General features: G+C 40.1%; 1 protein-coding gene across 8 annotated transcripts in view; it reads left to right on the top strand.

Annotated features, from left to right (window-relative positions):
* RERE (arginine-glutamic acid dipeptide repeats) overlaps positions 1 to 20,334 on the top strand; it is a 465,254-nt gene that overhangs the window by 258,255 nt on the left and 186,665 nt on the right. For all 8 annotated transcript variants that reach the window (XM_017956872.3, XM_017956875.3, XM_017956864.3 and 5 more), the window contains 2 exons: positions 8,684 to 8,789; positions 9,647 to 9,743. In XM_017956872.3, coding sequence (XP_017812361.1) covers positions 8,684 to 8,789; positions 9,647 to 9,743 — 203 coding nt within the window. The remainder of the gene's footprint in view (positions 1 to 8,683; positions 8,790 to 9,646; positions 9,744 to 20,334) is intronic.

Genomic DNA, 20,334 nt, shown 5'->3' with positions numbered 1-20,334 from the left:
AGCAGTAAGCAGCCTAGTCGGATGGTTGTGGCCATGGTCTGCTTCTGTTTTTTCATCTACTTACTTTTCTTTTTTTGAGACTGGAGTCTGCTCTTGTCAGCCGGGCTGGAGGTACAGTGGCCGGATCTCAGCTCACTGCAAGCTCCCCGGTTTACGCCATTCTTCTCCTGCCTCTCAGCCTCCCAAGTAGCTGGGACTACAGGCTACCGGCCACCAGCCTCGGGCTAGTTTTGTATTTTTTAGTAGAGACGTGTTTCACCTGTTAGCCAGGATGGTCTCGATCTCTTGACCTCGTGATCCGCCCGTCTCGGCCTCCCAAAGTGCTGGGATTACAGGCTTGAGCCACCGCGCCCGGCCTCATCTACTTACTTTTCTTTAAAAATTCATTATGCCAGTTCTGACCGGGTGCGGTGCCTCACACCTATAATCCTAGCACTTTGGGAGGCCGAGTTGGGCAGATCACAAGGTCTGGAGATCAAGATCATCCTGGTTAACATGATGAAACCCCATTTCTACTAAAAATACAAAACATTATCTGGGCATGGTGGCATGTGCCTGTAGTTCCAGCTATTCAGAAAGTGAAGGCAGGAGAATCACTTGAACCCGGGAGGCGGAGGTTGCAGTGAGCCAAGATCGTGCCACTGCACTCCAGCCTGGGTGACTGAGTGAGACTGTGTCTCAAAAAAAAAAAAAAAATATTATTCCAGTTCTGAGCAGACCCCTCCAGTAGTCTGCTCTATACTGGGTGTACCAGTAGTTCCAGGTACACCTGTTTGGAAATGCTAATAAATGTGACGTTACCACCAACAGGATTCTGTGTCCCATCTAATTTTTGTTTTCAGTTTTTTTTTTTTTTTTTTTTTGAGATAGAGTCTTGCTCTGTCGTCTAGGCTAGAGTGCAGTGATGCCATCTCAGCTCACTGCAACTTCCGCCTCCCGGGTTCAAGCAATTCTCTGCTTCAGCCTGCCGAGTAGCTGGGATTACAGGCAGTCGCCACCACACCCAGCTAATTTTTGTAGTTTTAGTGGAGACGGGGTTTCATCATCTTGGCCAGGCTGGTCTTGAACTCCTGACCTCGTGATTCACCTGCCTTGGCCTCCCAAAGTGTTGGGATTACCGGTGTGAGCCACCGCACCTAGCCCTGGGTATTTTATTTTGTTTTATTTTTCCCCTGCCTGCCCCTCGTTTTAAGGTATTTTAGAAATGAGAGTAGTGTGGCCACCTGAGGGGAGCTGTGCCACAGCCGTGGTCCTTCCACAGGTGAGTTCAGGCACCACTGAGAATGGATGTAGAAGACGACCCTATGGATTTTTAGGTCTGTTCAGCCCCAGCCCTACACTAAAATACACCGAGGTTGGAAGAAGGTGTTCCAGGATCAAACAAGAGTGGATACTTGTCAATGGCAATAAGAAATTTACTTGCCCTCACTTTGCCCTCTCAAAATGAAACAAAATGTTTAATGACTCAGTGCCATTTGGGAGATGTGTACAGCATGGTGTGATTATAAAGTATATTCAGAGTCCTTTCTTTCCCCTGAGAAAAGTCTGTGGAGTCAGTATTTCAGCTTTTCTCCTTACCCACTGGTCCCCATGTCCGAGCAGAACCCTGGTGTACATGAACCTTGATGGCCTGAGGCCTGGTGGTATACTCTGCTTTAGGTTTTTCTATACCTCTTTCCTGGCATTATGGAGCTGTAATGGCTATAAAGTTATACAGATAATATATATAGATATGTAAAATTCTTTTTTAAAATTAAAAAAAAATTTTTTTATTTTTTAGACGGGGTCTGGCTCTTGTCACCTAGGCTGGAGTGCAATGGCACGATCTCAGCTCACTGCAACCTCGGCCTCCCAGGCTCAAGCGATTCTCCTGTCTCAGCTTCCCTAGTAGCTGGGATTACAGGCATGGGCCACCATGCCCGGCTAATTTTTGTATTTTTAGTAGAGACGGGGTTTCACCATGTTGGCCAGGCTGGTCTCGAACTCCTGACCTCATGATCCGTCTGCCTTGGCCTCCCAAAGTGCTGGGATTACAGGCGTGAGCCGCCGCACCCGTCATAGATATGTAAAATTCTTAGAGCCTTTTTGTTTGTTTCGTTTTGAGACAGAGTTTCGCTGTTGTTACTCAGACTGGAGTGCAGTGGCACGATCTCCTTTCACTGCAACCTCCACCTCCTGGGTTCAAGCCGTTCTCCTGCCTCACTCAGCCTCTCAAGTAGCTGGGATTATAGGCACCCACCACCATGCCCAACTAATTTTTGTATTTTTAGTAGAGATGGGGTTTTGCCATGTTGACCAGGCTGGCCTTGAACTCCTGACCTCAGGTGATCCACCTGGCTCTGCCTCTCAAAGTGGTAGGATTACAGGCCTGCACCACTGTGCCCGGCCATTCTTAGAGTCTTATGTTAAGTAGGGTAGAGGCTTGAAATATTACAAGATATTTCCTATCTAATTTCATTTTTAAAATTTCATTTTGTTGTAAGTTGACAATTTATAATTGTATATACGTATGGAGTACAAAATGATGTATGATTCATTAGTACAATGTAGAATAATTAAATCAAGCTAGTTAACATACCATCACCTCAGTTACTTAGAATTTTTTATAATGAGAACGTTTGAAATTTACTCTTACCAATTTTGAAATGTACAATACAGGTATTAACTATATTAATCATGTTGTGCAGTTGATCTTTTTAAAAACCCAGTTATTCTTCTTTACTGAGATTTTGTATCCTTTGACCATTAGCTCCCCAGTCCCCCACTGCCCAGCCTCTGTAACCACTTCTCTTCGCTTCTATGAGTTGGGTTGTTTGAGTCCACATGTAATAAGTAAGCACATGTGGTATTTGTCTTTCAATTCCTGGCTTATTTATTTAACTTAGGATAGTATTCTGTAGTTCCATTCATGTTGTTGATAGGAACTGAGGTTGATTCCCTAACTTGTTTATTGTGAATAAACTTGGGAGTGCAGGCTTCTCTTTGACAGACTGATTTTAAATCTTTTGGTAAATTCCCAGAAGTGGGATTCCTGGATCTAATTTCATTTTAATTGAATTAAATTTAATTTCAGATATTTATCCACAAAGTTGGGTAACTATGACTGGTACAGAAAGCTTATCTTTAGTTTTGATTTGCCTGTGTAAATAAATACAGGTTGAGCATCTCTAATTTATTTTTTATTTATTTTTTTTTTTTGAGACGGAGTCTCGCGCTGTGTCACCCAGGCTGGAGTGCAGTGGCGCGATCTCGGCTCACTGCAAGCTCCGCCTCCCAGGTTCAGGCCATTCTCCTGCCTCAGCCTCCGAGTAGCTGGGACTACAGGCGCCCGCCACCACGCCCGGCTAGTTTTTTGTATTTTTAGTAGAGACGGGGTTTCACCATGTTAGCCAGGATGGTCTCGATCTCCTGACCTCGTGATCCGCCCGCCTCGGCCTCCCAAAGTGCTGGGATTACAGGCTTGAGCCACCGCGCCCGGCCGAGCATCTCTAATTTAAAATCTCTCACTTTTTGAGTGCTGACATGACACCGTAAGTAGAAAATTCCACATCTGACCTTTGTGACAGGCTGCATATGTTATTAAAATGTTTTATATACTTATCCTGAGGCTATGTGTATGAGGTTTATATGAAACATAAATGAATTTTGTGTTTAGACTTGGGTCCCATCACCAAGATGTCTCATTATGTATACCCAAAGATTCCAAAATCTAGAAAATTCTGAAATCAGAAACACCTCTGGTCCCAGGTATTTTGAATGAGAGGTTACTCAGTCTGTATCTGGAGTTAGCTTTGACCTTTGAAGAAGAGTGATCTTTGACCCCATTGTCTGTCCCTACCCTTCTCCCTTGAAGTCAGGAATGATTGAAGCCGTTATCACTATGTCCCCAGGGTCTTAGCTAAGGTGACAGTCTAACAGTCATTGTCCTGTAGGTGGAGGTGGACTCAACAGGCGGAGTTAATGCCTCTTTAAACCGGTTAGTGAGCGCACTTGAAGGGAGATGGTGATGTCTCCAGGAGATAGTTTTTCCCCCTCTGTATACTTAATTAGTATGCTGACTACCAATTAAAAGTTGTATGTATACATTTCTGAGTTATACAGTAAACCTGTAATGTTCAGACAGCTCTTAACCTTATTATCACCATGTTGTGGAAATGCATGAAAAGTTTCTTCAGAAAGTATCTTTTTAAGCCCTACAGTATACACATGTTAGCCACTTCACCCCAAATTTCTGGAGAAACTTGGTTGGCTGTATTGGCTTACTTAAAGTAAGAATTTTGATCTGATTTCACTTGGTTCTGAATCAAGAGCCCCCATTACTGAGCAGTTAAAAAATATGCAGGAAGTTATCCTCTTCTCTCTAGCAGATTGTTTTGACTTGGCAAAGTTATTTATTTGCTAATATCCATCTTGGTACTCTGTTGAGGCTGTCTTTGGCCTTGATGTCCCTGTCACATTTGATAACACAGAGGGACAGGAGTGGTCTGTTTTGGAGGCTTTGGGGACCTGATGATCCCTGCTGTGAGCTGGTGGCAGGTATCATCAGCTAGCGATCAATGGGACAAAGAAGCTCTTTCCTCTGCATCGTAGGTGAATTTACGGTTGTTCCATCTGGCTTGCAGGCCGCCTCTGTTTGAAGGTCTCTCTCTCTGCCCTTGTCCTATTGGCATTTATGAACTCTCCAGATACCCCCTTGATTATTATTACTATTTTCATGTTGTGGAAAAACATTGTCTTGAGGCTGATATTAAGAATGTTTCTGGGAAAGACTCAGGCTATTTAAATTGCTAAAACACTAAATTAGTCATCATGAAAGATCTACAGGAAAGGAAGTTTCCATCTTGGCATTAGACCCTGTGTCTGTGTTTGGGCAGACTGTGTTGTGTGTTGCTGATGACAACACAGTTGCCCTTCAACAGAAACCTTTTCTTGGCCTTTCCTGTCTCCATTGCCTTCCTTTTCCCCTAGTCTACCCCTTGTCAGTTATCTAGTTCTGAGTGTTTCATTTCAGTTATTTTAAATTTGTTAAATCTCAACACTATTATCTGATATTCAAAGATGTGTAGAAATCTTTGCTATTCTGCTCCTAAATAGCTACCATAAGGATCTGTCTTTTTTCTAAGCCCAGATTTGGGGGATGGATTTTGTCCTCTATTAATCTCCTTAAATCAACATATATTCTTCATTTCAAGAGAAATCCAGCCAGGGATATGGAAGAATCCATATTTTAGCCCAGAAACAACTCCTCTCGCCTTTTTTTTTTCTCACAGAGCCAACCTTATTGTAAGCAGATTGGATGTGCTCCTGTTTAGTGGCTTAAAACATAGCAAGATGTCCACCTCTACAAAAAAATTTTAAAAATTAGCTGGGTGCTTGTTTTCCTACTTAACTCAGGAGGCTGAGGCAGGAGGATCACTTTGAGCCTGGGAGGTTGAGGCTGCAGTGAGCCATGATGGTGCCATTGCACTCCAGCCTGGGTAACAGAGTGAGAACTTGTCTGTAAACAAACAAACTGGTGAGAAGTTATTTACTTCCCAGTGGGCTCCTCTTACTATTCAGAAGTATACCCTAGGGTGCTTTCACACAGGAAGCTCACTTCCCTCTTGATTCCACATTCTGTTTAAAATACAGTATTTATAAACATTTTGACATTTATGTCATTGTTAAATTATATTGCTAGTAAAAAGTGAGGCTTAATTGTTAAGAAATTCTTGATAAGCCTCTAGAATTGTTGGAAAAGTGAAGACATTTTCCTCTTAATTTGCTGTATGACTTATTTTTATATTGCTATTACTAACATAATTTTGAATCTTAGAAAAGCAAAACCTTTAAGTGACCTCTTTTCTATCTTGGCTACTCTCTTTTTTCTGTAAAACAGTGATAGTAATATCTAACATTTATTGAGCTCATCAACTTGCTTTATATTAGTTTATTTAATCCTCACAACCGAATAAGGTAGAAACTTGGTTTTCTCCCATTTTGTATATGAGAGCATTGAGGCTTGGAGAAGTTACTTGCCCAAAGTCACATAGCTTAGTACGTTGCAGAGCCAGGATTCAAACCCAGACAGTTTTGCTTGAATCACATGATCTCTAAATTCATGTCTGGCTTTAATTTTCTGTGATTTTGACCAAAATTCTTTGACTAGTGAGTAGTAGGAAATAGATGATTACCTGTGTCTTAACTTTCGAGCAATACTTCTGTGTCTGAGGTAGCTTTGGGAACACTTACTCAGGGAGGGGATGCTCTTTTCTCCCTCATATAGCAGTGGCCAGCTTCCCCTGAAGGTGACATTTTAATTTGTAAACCTTCTTTAGGATGGCACTGTTAGCCAGTGCCATTGCACAGATACAGAGAAAAAATTAGAGATTCTCCCACAGCATCATTTTATCTACTTGGTTTTGTTTGAGGAAGAAATCTACTTGTAAACATGTAAGAATGGAAAGAGAACATAGAAACAATTTTGTTCCATCCCTTCCCTTTTCAGAGGGTTGGGGGACTCCACTAAGGTTGCAACTAGCAGTTGCAGACTGAACTGCAATCCTAGATTACCTAATTTTAATCTAGTACCTGCTGAAACCACACATTGCCTCCCTTTATAATAGACTTTTAATTTATAATTACGTTACTGGCCTATTTAGAAAGATTGTGGATATTACAGCTACTTAAATTTGTTCTAAATTGTTGTTTACTTCCAGTCTACCTTTGTGTGTTTTGTCTGTGGAATTGATTGTGAAGTCTTTGTAGCACAATGCTGCCACTCCCTGGTTATTGCGTAGTACTGCATTGGGGAATCCAATAGTTCTTTCACTGCCATTGTAAAGTATAACATTAGGATTCATACATCTAGGTACAAATAAACAAAAGCAGTGATTTATTTGTGTGTGTAATCAGTAGGTATTCCTACATCATAAGATAACATAGATATTGTACCTCAAAAGATCACCAGTATACCTGGCTTGGTTCTGAAAAATAGACATTGTACAAATTTGAGTTACTATATCTAAAAGGTATTTCTGTTGCCCTTCAGGTTTTCAGACATCTTAAATGTGTTTCAGAAATACGTAGACTGGTAGATTTTAAAACATTGTTGTGTTTACTTTGAAACAGCACATTTTTGGCGGGTGTGGTGGCTCATGCTTGACATCCCAGCACATTGGGAGGTCAAAGCGGGTGGATGGATCATTTGAGGTCAGGAGTTCCAGACCAGTGGGGCCCACATGGTCAAAACCTGTCTCTACTAAAAATACAAAAATAGCTGGGCATGATGGCACACACCTATAATCCCAGCTACTTGGGAGGCTGAGGCAGGAGAATCATTTGAACCTAGGAGGTGGAGGTTGCAGTGAGCTGAGATCACACCACTGCACTCCAGCCTGGGTGACAGAGTGAGGCTCCTTCTCAAAAAAAATAAAAATAAATAAATAAATAAAACCACATCTTCACATTTGAGTTCTGTTGAAACTTGTGGCAATTGTTATCTTTCTGATTCTTTAAATGGCTTTTAAGTGTCTTTTAGCAAAGGTTTTTTGGAATTTTCCTAGTAGTGTTTTAGTGTTGGCTATATTTGTGACTGCTCGTTAAAGCAGAAAGTATCTTCTTTCATTAATGAGGGCTCTTTTATCATGTTTTAGGATTTAGGTATCCCCTTTATAAACATGAGGCATTTCTTGAATTTTAGCTCTCATTCATTACTGACCAGCGGGCCTGTGATGAGAACGTAGAGGCTGCTGAAAGGAATGGTATTCCATTCACCTTGGAGAATTCTGTTAAGGCCACACATGGGTTGGAAAAGTATTTTAGGAGGCCGCAGGAAACCTCAGTGCACTCCCTGTTGAGCTATTTCTTGACCAGGCACAGAGATGATCTTTTGCAAGCTGTAGCCCTGTAACTTGCTAATGGAAGGGCAATATTTGATCCTTTATTCTCAGAACAAACTGGGAACAAAATTAACTTTTAGGGATAACATAGTTCAGTGTCCTATAAACATTTACAGGATCATTTATGTGATCATCATAAACTCTTCATTATTCACAAATAGTTATATACAAGATGTTCTATTACCTGGAGATTCGGAAATAAATGAGATGAGGTCTCTGGACTCATAGTACCTTCATCACCACCCATTCTTCGCTATATTCATTTGGCACATAACAGTAACTGTGGCTAAAAAGTGGAAGGAGAATCTAATTTAGTTTGGGTGATAGGCAAACCTTGGAGAAGAGATTATTTTGTGCCAGGCCTTGCTGGGTAAGTTCTTTCTAGCCTATTGCCCTTAATGAGCCTTGACAGTATGCTAACACTGACTCTAAATATTTACCAAAATGATTAAAGATTAAAATAGAAGGATATATTCATATAGTATTATATAGTTAATGTTAAATAAAACTGTAATATTGAATGGATTAGTTAATCAAACTGGGGAGATAAACAGATTCGAGACTGGTCTCCTTTTGTTTCCTGAAATAAGCAGTTTAGAGGGGTAAGGTGAGAGGGATCTATTGATGGGTGTTTTTAAAAAATAAAATTTGACCTGACTTACGTATTATTGTGGTCCTGATGGTAATTGTGTCTCTCCCTACCTACCTGTCCACCCGTTTACAGGGGCTTTTGTCATGGGTATGATATGCACTTGTGGCCACCTGAAATCCTGTTCCTAATGCTGTTAGATTTTCCTTTTCAGAGTAAGAGGGACCATCTCCTCATGAACGTCAAATGGTACTACCGTCAGTCTGAGGTCCCAGATTCTGTGTATCAGCATTTGGTTCAGGATCGACATAATGAAAATGGTAAATATGTCCTTCTGGTTTGATTCATGTATTTCTTAGCTTTGGGCAATGTTCTTTCTAAAGACATTAATTAAATGAAGATAACTTTTTAAAAAATGGATTTTTGAATGTTGGTAGGCCTTATGCTTGACGATTCACATTGGTTACCCATTAGTCACGTGAGGTGGGTCTGTCCCATTTCCAGTTCCAGATGAGGAAACTGAGGTTGAGCGATGCTAAGGACGTTGCTGGGGCTGTGCATCCTCTAAATGGCAGTGCTGGCGCTGGCATCAAACTTTGCCTGGCCCTGATCCTGCTGCACTCTTCTCACAGTCAACAAACCAGTGAAAAACAACTTGGAAGAATGATGTTCTTTTTTATCTTGCTGGGTGTTTTTTTTTTTTTTTTTTTTCCTTCTTTGAAACTGTAAAAAAAAACCTCCGTTAAAGCAAGTAAATTATAGTTCCTTGTTAAAAATATTATTTTCAGTGGAAGCTGTGTGATTTCACTCCATTTTGTAATATTTAGCAAGAAAAATAAGATGGACAGGATCACTAAGTATTTTGGTAGTTGAAGAGGTGCTAGGATAAGATAGTTGTTTCTGCTCTTTTTCCATTTGTACTTAATCCATTTTGGCAAAATATAGGGACTTAGTAAGGGGTATAAAACATAGCCAAGAAGATACTTTGTTGACAAAAACTGTACTTTCTGTTACTGTTATTCTTGCAATTTGTGATTCCTCTTCTCTATTTTGCATACTTATGATGCTCACCAGGCCTGGTTATTTAGTGGGTGGTAAACCTGAAAGAAAAGTTTTACAAAATTTTTTTACTTGTTTTGGGAAACTCAGTTTTAATGTCCTCTTAATTTTTTGACAGACTCTGGAAGAGAACTTGTCATTACAGACCCAGTTATCAAGAACCGAGAGCTCTTCATTTCTGATTACGTTGACACTTACCATGCTGCTGCCCTTAGGTAAGTACTGGAGACATGCTCTTCCATGTGAAGGAGGAGTCATTGAGTGCAGGAGGTGGAGAATCTAATCTCTCCTGATCTTTTAGTAGTCACTGTATTAATCAGACTCCTCTTTTGGCCTCAGAGTGAACATTCCAGTGTCTGCTCTGGATTGTTGAGATTGCAGAGGTTCTCCGTATCTTCACTAATCTAGCTTTACCTCTCTCTCTCTTTTTTGATAATTTACTTTTTAATGCCCTTTCTATATTACTGTATCTTCATTTCCTTGGAAATTATTATCCTGGTATTGTTTGCTGAAGTATGTGGGTGAAATGTTCCGATGGGCAGGTGTAGTGGCTCACATCTGTAATCCTGGCACTTTGGAAAGCTGAGGTGGGAGAAAGTGTTCTGATGGTCTGCGGTTTACTTTCTAAAGATTTAATTCCTGCCACTAGAGAAGATAGAGAAATGGATGACGCAGATATGGCAGCGTGTAATTAATTGAGAATCTAGGCAAAGTTTATAGAGATTTTCATTGAACTATTCTTCCATTTTCTGTATGTCTGAAAAATTTCCTACTAGATAGCTTCATTGGTAGGGAGAAGAGGTGGGTAGAAAGATATTGAAGATTTCATTCTGAGGCAGAAGGTAACATTCCAGCTGGTCATAATGTGTTCAGGAATTATGTCAAAAAAATGACCATGACATTTGCATCTTTGGGTATTTTCCGTCTCTTTCAAGAAAAGGATGGCCGTAATGGCTCATTTTGTGTATGTATGACTGACTTTGGGTCTTTTAAGTGGTATAGGAAGTAAGACTACTAATATTCTTAAAACCCTTTCCTCACTGGAAATAATCATTAATAAAGTGGTGAAAAACTACTTTTTTTTGTTAAGTACTATAATACGGTTTTAATAAAATTCTAGGATTTTGGTAGCTTTTATCTTAAAACTACAATGAGTTACAGTAATTTCTCCATTCTGATGCTCAGATGGTATTCAGAAAAACCATCTGGAGTCTTTTGTGCAAAGCTACATAGCTAAAGTCTGTTATTTCAAGGTAAATTAGTAGCAACTTTAGGGCAGGCTTTGACAAGCTTTTCGGGTCAGCTGATATTTCACATGGTATCTGTTGCAGTGACTCAGCTCAACCATTGCAGCATAAAAGCCATAGACAACATGAAATAAATGAAGTGGCTGTGCTCCAATAAAACTTTATGGATATTGAAATTTGAGTTTCATTTAATTTTCATGTGTCAGGAGATACTTTTCTTTTGCTTTCTTTTTCAGCCATTTAAAAATGCAAAACCTCTTCTCTCAGGCCACAGGAAGCAGGCGGTGTGCCAGATGTGGCTTTTCTGGCCATAGTTTGCCAACTCTGCTGTGGGGTATGGCGTGGATGTAGTTAGGTTTGACTTCTTACATGAATTTAGATGGATTTAGAGAATTTCTCAGTGTTTTATAAACTTCCTGTGAACTTCCACAAGCTTTGTGTGACTTTTAAGATTAGCTTTCCAAGCTTAAGCTCACTTGCTGAACAAAGGAAGTTAATACAGGGTTGGTTACATTGATGAAACAGTTCAATTTTTACCTGGGACCAGTGACTTAATCCTGGAATATTGTTAGCTGGAACCGGTGACTTAATCCTGGAATATTGTTAGCTGGGTCCAGTGACTGAATTCCTGGAATATTGTTAATGGACCAGTCACTTAATCCTTGAATATTTCTGGTCTTGTTCTTTTTTTTTTTTTTTTTTTGAGACAGTATCTCGCTCTGTCATCCAGGAGTGCAGTGGTGAGATTATGGCTCACTGCAGCCTCAAACTCCTGGGCTCAAGCAATCCTACCTCCCCAAGTAGCTGGGACTACAGGTGTACACCACCACCCTGGCTAATTTTTGTGTGTTTTGTAGAGATGAGGTTTTACCATCTTGCCCAGGCTGGTCTTGAATTCCTAAGCTTAAGCAATCCACCCACTTCGGCCTCCCCAAAGTGCTGGGATTACAAGTGTGAACCACCGCACTCAGCCAAATCCTGGAATACTTCTTACACTGGTTTGCATATACTCTTTCCTTCCTCTTTCCATCTTGTCTCACAGGATGAGGGAAAAGATTTTAAGCGATTTAGAGTTTCAGTTGAACAAATATGTGAGATACGTGACTGTGTATTCAACATGTTTTGACATAAATGCTTAAAATCAATATATTTGAGTAGTTATCATTGGTATTGAGATTTGTAGAATCTTTTTTTCTGAGACGGAGTCTTGCTTTGTCACCCAGGCTGGAGCTCAGTGGCTTGTTCTTGGCTTACTTCACTGCAGCCTCCACCTCCCAGGTTCAAGTGATTCTCCTACCTCAGCCTCCTGAGTAGCTGGGACTACAGGCATGTGCCATGATGCCCAGCTAATTTTTTTATTTTTATTAGAGACAGGGTTTCACCATCTTGGCCAGGCTGGTCTCGAACTCCTGACCTCAAGTGATCCACCCACCTCAACCTCCCAAAGTGCTGGGATTACAGGCATGAGCCACCACACCCAGCCCATGTTTATCTTATTTTAGCATTTTCAGAAGAACAGGTTATCCCAAATAATTCCATCTGGATTCCATGAATTTACTGTAGCTAAGTTTACAATCAGATGTTTCTTGGAGATGTGTAAATGTGTAAGTCACTGTCCTTTCACTGGCCACCACAGTGCTACAGTGGTAATACTTCATCTTCTTTTCACTGGGTATATAATTAGAATCCTCATTAATTAGTTTTTTTTTTTTTTTTCTCCTGTGGTGTTTTCTTCAAAGTGGTCATAAAAAGTGGCAGCTGCTTTATAAAACTTTTATCTTGAATTTGATTTTATAGTACAACATTCTTTTGTGACTTGACTACTGGATTTTTTCCAAAGACATCAGATGACAGGTGGTCGTTTGGTCACTGAACAAGCTGGCCTAATGGTGCAGTGTCGTGTGAGTGTGTGGACGCACTGGCTTGGTGGTGCAATGTCTCGGTGCATGTGGATCGCTGGCCTAATGATGCAATTTTGCGTGTGTGTGTGGATGCGCTGGCCTAGTGGTGCGGTGTTGCACACGTGTTTGTGGACGCGCTGACTTACTGGTGTGGTGTCATGTGTGTTTGTGGACGTGCTAGCCTAGTGGTGCGGAGTCACATGTGTGTGGACGTGCTGGCCTGGTGGTGCAGTGTTGCGTGTGTGTGGACCTGCTGGTCTAGTGGTGCAGGGTCACATGTGTGTGTGGATGCACTTCCCTAATGGTGCAGGGTCTCTTTGCTGTCACTTAGTGATCTGGCCTCGCTCTTGGCAGCAGCACTCACCGTGACAGAAGCTTTGATTGTCCCATTACTCCCGTAAAATAGAATGGGATGGCAGTGCCCCCAGCAGTCTCTGTTTATTCTCTTTCTCTTCACCAAGGTAGATTAACTTAAAAAATGTTTGGGATGTATTTGGTGGGAGATGGTTAAAGTTAAGCTTTAACTTTTTTTTCCAATTTTCTTCTCATAGTTTATGCACAGAAAGAGTTTATTCTTTCTCCATAGTTATAAACCAGTACTACTAAAAATAAATTCAATTTTGAGAGAGACACAAATAAAATAGTCTGTACGCACATGAAAAGGGATCAAATAAATGTAATGAAAAAAACCATGGGGAACAAAAAAGAAAAAAGAAAAAGACTGATCATGTTAGTGCTTAGCACCATTCTTCTTGAAGATCAAAGGGCTCAGTTGTGTGGATTCATCCGGTCGCAGTAACTCTGAGGGGGCTCTTGCCATTCCATTCACTCAGGAGGAAACTGATGTATAAGGTTTTCTTTCAAGCTGGTGCTAGAGTTGGGTTATAAAGGAGGAGAGAGAGCTTTATCCTTTAGCCGTGGTAAATCAAAAGGAAAACAAAATGCCCTGTAGCTTCTTTGTAAATTGTGAGATTATAACTTTTTCCTACCAGAGTTTCTTCCTGTAAGGAAATCTGAGCCCTTCGCAGTTGTAGAAATGTGTTGAGGTCCAGCATTAACTGCATTGCTGTCGGTTTTGAATACTTGACCTTGGCTGTCCGTTGTCTCTACCTTTCAAGATAAGTTTCTACAGCTGCTGATCTTATTTCATCACACGTTATCAATAAGCACCAAAGAGTAAAGTTAGCATTTTGAATAGAGTAGTTTTTGAGTTCTGTTTATTCCCGGGTAAATATTTTTGGCTGGCATTGTGGTATAATAGACTGAAGTTAGAAGACTTGCGTTTGAATCCTGGCTCTGCTGTAGCCTTGTGACCAGTGTCAAGTTTTTTAACGTTTGAGCTAACCTTTTGACAAACTTATTCAAGGTCACATGACTAATGACAGAATCCTGAACCATGTATTCAACATGTTTTGACATAAATGCTTAAAATCAATATATTTGAGTAGTTATCATTGGTATTGAGATTTGTAGAATCTTTTTTTCTGAGACGGAGTCTTGCTTTGTCACCCGCCGCCACGCCCGGCTAATTTTTTGTGTTTTTAGTAGAGACGGGGTTTCACCGTGTTAGCCAGGATGGTCTCGATCTCCTGACCTCGTAATCCGCCCGTCTCAGCCTCCCAAAGGGCTGGGATTACAGGCGTGAGCCACTGTGCCTGGCCTGCTTGCCTGTTTTCTTAATAGAATGTTTGGTCTTTTTAAAAATTTAAAAGTCTGATAGGTGAGAAGTGGTATCTCCGTGTTTTTATTTTATTTCACTAACAATGAGTTTGAACATTTTTTCATATGTTTGAAGGATATTTTTGTCTCTTTTTTTGTAAATTGTCTGTTTATGTATTTTCTATTGGTTTTCTTTTTGTTTTACTTTTAAAAAGTGCTTTATATGACTGTGGTACATGGCAAATGTTGCAAATATTTTTCTCCCACTTTTGTTAGTTTTCATTTACTTTTATTTATTGATCTTTTATTGTATAAAATGTATTTTTATCTAATCAAATTTATCAGTCTTTTATTGCCTCTGGGCAATAGTTAGATTTGAGTCATAGTTAGAAAGCCTTTCCCTACACCATATTTAAAGAATAATTCTACCCAGTTGTTCTAGCACTACTAAATAAACGATCTGTGTTGACTGTAGTGGTTTGAGATGTTACCATTGTCATGTCTTGCTTTCCATATGTATTTTGTACTTGCTCTTTTGTTTTGTTGTTCTATTGTCTATTTATGTACCAGCACTACACTTCTTAATTACAGAGGCTTTATAGTATGTTTTAATGTGTGTTCCTCCCTTTTTTAGTTATTTGTTTTTCCATGTGAACCTTAATATTTTTTTTTTATTTCAGAAAAAGAAAGCTTGTTGGTATTTATACTGGGATTGTATTGGATTTATTAATTAATCTGTGGAGAAATGCCATTTTGAGTAGGGGATGTTTTACCATTTGTTCATGTCCACTTTTTTGTCTTTCAGGAGTGTTTAAAAATCTTCCTTGTCACAGATTTTGTACAGTTTTGGACTTTTTTCCCCCTAAGCTAATAATCTTTTTTTTTTTTTTTTTTTTTTTTTTTTTGAGATTAAGTCTTGCTCTTGTCACTCCTGCTTGTTGTGGCACCATCTTGGCTCACTGCAACCTCTGCTTCCTGGGTTCAAACGATTCTCCTGCCTCAGCCTCCCAAGTAGCTGGCATTACAAATGCCTGCCACCATGCCCAGCTAATCTTTGTATTTTTAGTAGAGACAGGGTTTCACTTTGTTGGCCAGGCTGGTCTTGAACTCCTGACCTCTTGTGATCGGCCCACCTCGGCCTCCCAAAGTGCTGGGATTACAGGCGTAAGCCACCACACCTGGCCTACAGACATATTTTGAACTCTATCCTGTAATAATAAAGAATACACATTGAATTATGTATTTTGCCACCTTCTCAAAAATTGGTCATATATTAGATCACAGAAAAAAAAAACATTTGATTAACATGCAATAAAACTGTAGTTTACTAAGAAAAACAAACAACAGAAGGTCCTTTCACCTGGAAATTTAAAACTTCCTGTTAAGCAACTCCTGGGCAAAAGGGGAAATACAAACTAAAATTTTATATAAAAAAATATATAAATATAATTTTTTATCTTTTTTTTTTGGCCAGGCATGGTGGCCCACACCTGTAATCCCAACATTTTGAGAGGCCAAGCTGGACAGATTGCTTGAGCCCAGGAGTTTGAGACCAGCCTGGGCAATATGGTGAAACCCTATCTCTACAAAAAATTGTTGGGTGTGGTGGCACACACCTGTAGTCCCAGCTACCAGGAAGGCTGAGCTGGAAGAATCACCTGAGCCTGGGCAGTTGAGTCTTCAGTGCACTGAGATCAAACCACTGCGCTTCAGCTCAAGCGACAGAGGGAGACCCTACCTCCAAAAAAAAAAAAAAAAAAAAAAAAAGGCGGCCAGGAGTGGTGGCTTGCACCTGTAATCCCACCTCTTTGGAAGGTTGAGGCAGGTCATGAGGAGTAAAATCCCGTCTCTACTAAAAATACAAAAAGTTAGCTGGGCGTGGTGACACGTGTCTGTAATCCCAGCTCTTCGGGAGGCTGAAGCAGGAGAATCACTTGAACCTGGGAGGCGGAGGTTGCAGTGAGCCGAGATCGTGCCACTGTGCTCCATTCTGGGTGACAGAGCAAGACTCTGTCTCCAAAAAAAAAAATTTATTATTAATAATTTATTTTATTTTAAATAATTTTTTATTAAGACTCCATCTTAATAATAATAGCTTTCAACAGACTTGCTGCTGTAAACATTCTGTGTATGCTGGTGCACTTCGTCATGAGTTTCTTTGGGGTTTGCTCATGCCTGGGGATACAAGAAGACCCTCCCAGTTCTTGGTAGTTTTAAGGGAATGAATTTCTAGGCCACAGTTTTCATTTGTATTGTCTCCTTACATAAGAGGGACTCTCTTGTCTCTTCTTCATCCACTTCACATAGCCACCTCCTCTTGGTAGCCAGAAGACCCTTCAGATGATGCCCCAGGTGTAAAACTCCCTGGGGCCCCACTGAAGGATTACTGAAATGAGTCATTTCCAGGACGCCTTTTTTACTGTTGAATGAAAGGGTGCTAACACATGGGGCTTCCCTGTCTTAGTCATATTTCTGTTAACAATGAAGCATTGCTTTAGATACAGGGTATACAGGACTTTCGAAGGCTCTGAAACTGGGTATTTCAGCAAGGTGGATGTGGTGGCAGTTTTCTCTTAACAGTCTCTCCTCATCTATTCTGTAAACAGTGTCAAATAATGTCCTACTTTTGACAGAGATCATGATGAGAAAAGGGCTCTGATAAAAAGTACTGAATACTTAAAATCATACCCATACTTCTGCACACATATGCACACATTTTAAAGGTAAACACTGTTCACGAGGTGATTTGTAAAATATTTCAAATGGATGCTACCCAATCAGAGCCAATCCTGGTGGCCTTACCTGGTTATGGAAACCCTTTCTTCAGCTCTGCTCAATACTCAGTGTTTGAGGGCCGGCTAACTGGCAAGATTACCAACTTTAAAGAGCTACAGCTATATGGTAATGGTTCTCATTGTTTTACTTTCCTCCAGTAGTTTTTTAATATACAGTACAATGTGGATTTTAAATGTACATTTTCATAAATTTGTTTGACCCTAAACAAGACTTGGCATATTCCCCTCATCTCAGGAAGTTCTCTCAAGATCCTTCCCTCTCAAAACCTCCCACCCAGAATCACCAGCTGTTCAGGTTTCTCTCACTATAAGTTATTTTTTCCTCTTCTAAAGCTACGAAATCATGCAGTGTAAACTGTTTTTGTGTCTGGCTTCTTAATACTCAACATTTTATTTTTAAGAATTGTCCATGGTATTTTATGTATCACTAGATCTTTGTATTTGTGTAGTATTTTATTGTAAGATCTTTGTATTTGTGTAGTATTTTATTGTACATATATACAATTTATTTACCTGTTGCTGGACATTTGGGTTGTTTCTAGGCTGTTATGAATAAACCTTTCATGAATAACAGCAACAATAAAAATGTACAAAGAAGGAAATAATAAAGATAAAAACAAATTTATGAGGAAGAAAACTTAGATGTAATTAATCAAATTCTTTTTGTTTTTTAAAAATTTAATACCTTATTTACAAAATACTTTGTGACCAGCTGGGATTTATTCAAGGAATGCAAGGTTGGTTCAGTTTTTCACTCTTTTGATAGCATATATCAAACTATTAAATCTAAAGGAGGAAAATAGTCAATTTTTCCAATACTATGATTATGGTTTGATTGTTTTTAAAACTGGTGTCATATTTAATAAGAACACCTGGGAGACATTTCCACTGACATCAGGGACTAGCCAAGGATGTTCACTCTTTTCCACATTGTATTAGAGGTACAGTGCAATTAGAGGCATAAGAAAGGATAAAAAAGTAAAAATGTTTAAATATCAATACCTTTCATATACACGAACAGAATCAAATAGAGAAAGAGCTTGATGGTAGAGAAAAATCCCATTTACGACAATTCATAGTCATTTATCAGATGAAATGCTTCTATTCCTATTGCTTTTGGCTTTCCGTAAGCTAGTAGTTTTGCCCTCCACAGGAGACATTTGGCAAGTCTTGAGACATTTTTTATTGTCAGGAAGAAATGTGTATGGGTGCTACTAGGTAGAGGCCAAGGATGCTCTTAAATATCCTACAATGTACAGGACAGCCTCTGACAATAAATAATTATTTAGTACAAACTGTCGTTAGTGCTGAGATTGATAAACCCTGACCTAAACATACCTGATTTCCAGTGTTTGTGTTTAGAGTTATGGGTTTTCTTTTTTTTTTTTTTTTTTTTTTTTTTTTTGAGACGGAGTCTCGCTCTGTAGCCCAGGCTAGAGTGCAGTGGCCGGATCTCAGCTCACTGCAAGCTCCGCCTCCCGGGTTCACGCCATTCTCCGGCCTCAGCCTCCCAAGTAGCTGGGACTACAGGCGCCCGCCACCTCGCCCGGCTAGTTTTTTGTATTTCTTAGGAGAGACGGGGTTTCACCGTGTTAGCCAGGATGGTCTCGATCTCCTGACCTCGTGATCCACCCGTCTCGGCCTCCCAAAGTGCTGGGATTACAGGCTTGAGCCACCGCGCCCGGCCGAGTTATGGGTTTTCTTTACCTTTAATTGATACATCATTAATTACTCCAGTTTAAGAGTGAAATAACAAAGAATAATAAAAGAAGAATCAGTTTTCTTTAGTAATGGACAATAATAGGAATAACTTAACTTTACATAGCATTGTGTAGTAGAGTTTTGTAGGCTTTGTCTTTGTAAGTGCAGTAGGTGTTACCTCTATTTTACTGATAAAGGAACCTATTTCTTCTGGCTTTCAGGGATTAAATCACCTTGTATGGATGGGTAGTTAGTTTCAAAGTGAGCCAGTTGTTCATTTGTAAAAAAGATCGTACCTCCCTTTTCTTTCCCAGAAGCTTGTTTTAGTTCTAGTTAAATACTAGAAGAGGCAGTTCTGGGCCTGGGAAGTTGATTCTTAGTCTGAGACTATTTTTCCTTGATTTGGATCTTACTATCTACAAATAGTAGGTATGAATATTATAGCACTTTGAATAGAACTTTCTGCTGTGATGGAAATGTCTTGTAAATCTGTGTTGTTCACTATGGTAGCTAGTAGCCATATGTAGATATTTAGATTTACATTTGTTAAGATCAAATAAAATTTTGAATTCAGTTCTCAGTTATATCAGTGTTGTTTCAAGTGCTCAGTAACCCTAGAATACTTTCTATTCTATAGAACTATAGATACTTTCTAATCTGTAGTTCCCAAAGGGACTTGATATCAGCAGCATTGTTATTTAATTTAAAAAATGGAGATGGGGGCTGGGTGCAGTGGTTCACACCTATAATCCCAGTGCTTTGGGAGGCCAGGGTAGGAGGATCACTTGAAGCCAGGAGTTTGAGACCAGCCTGGGCAACCTAGTGAGACTACCATCTACAGCAAATTTTAAAATTAACCAGGTGTGGTGAGTTAGTTGGGATCTCACTAATGTTGCCCAAGTTTGTCTCGAATTCCTGGCCTTAAATAATCCTCCTGCCCTAACCTCCCAAAGTGCTGGGATTACAGATATGAAACCACTGTGCCTGGCTGACCCTGCTTTGGTTATAGGGTACTTAAGCACTTGAGGGAAAGAAGAATCTTGCTTTTTAATTTCTTGATAGGAAGTGAATGAATGAACCCATGCTGATAACCCCTCAGCCAGCTTCTCTTCCTAACACTGTGGCCATTAGCTGGTGTGTATGTTGTTACTGTGCATACTCATGGAGTTCTTACCACAACAGATAGCCTGCTCAAGCAGTAGAAGGCCACATCCTGGAAGTATGCTGCACGGCTTTTGGTATGAAATGGGAACTTCTGGTCCTCCAATTCCCTCTAACCTCACTGTAGCCTTTGGCTTCCACTTAACATTAAAGTGACCGCTGAGGGAGTTGAGTTCTTTTATTTTTTTTTTTTTTGAGGCCGAGTCTCGCTCTGTCACCCAGGCTGGAGTGCAGTGGCCGGATCTCAGCTCACTGCAAGCTCCGCCTCCCGGGTTCCCGCCATTCTCCTGCCTCAGCCTCCCGAGTAGCTGGGACTACAGGCGCCCGCCACCTCGCCCGGCT

This window comes from Papio anubis, chromosome 1 (genome assembly GCF_008728515.1).
Source record: "Papio anubis isolate 15944 chromosome 1, Panubis1.0, whole genome shotgun sequence".
Taxonomy (NCBI): domain Eukaryota; kingdom Metazoa; phylum Chordata; class Mammalia; order Primates; family Cercopithecidae; genus Papio; species Papio anubis.
Note: the sequence above shows the minus strand (reverse complement) of the source record. Positions and strands in the feature narration are given on the sequence as shown.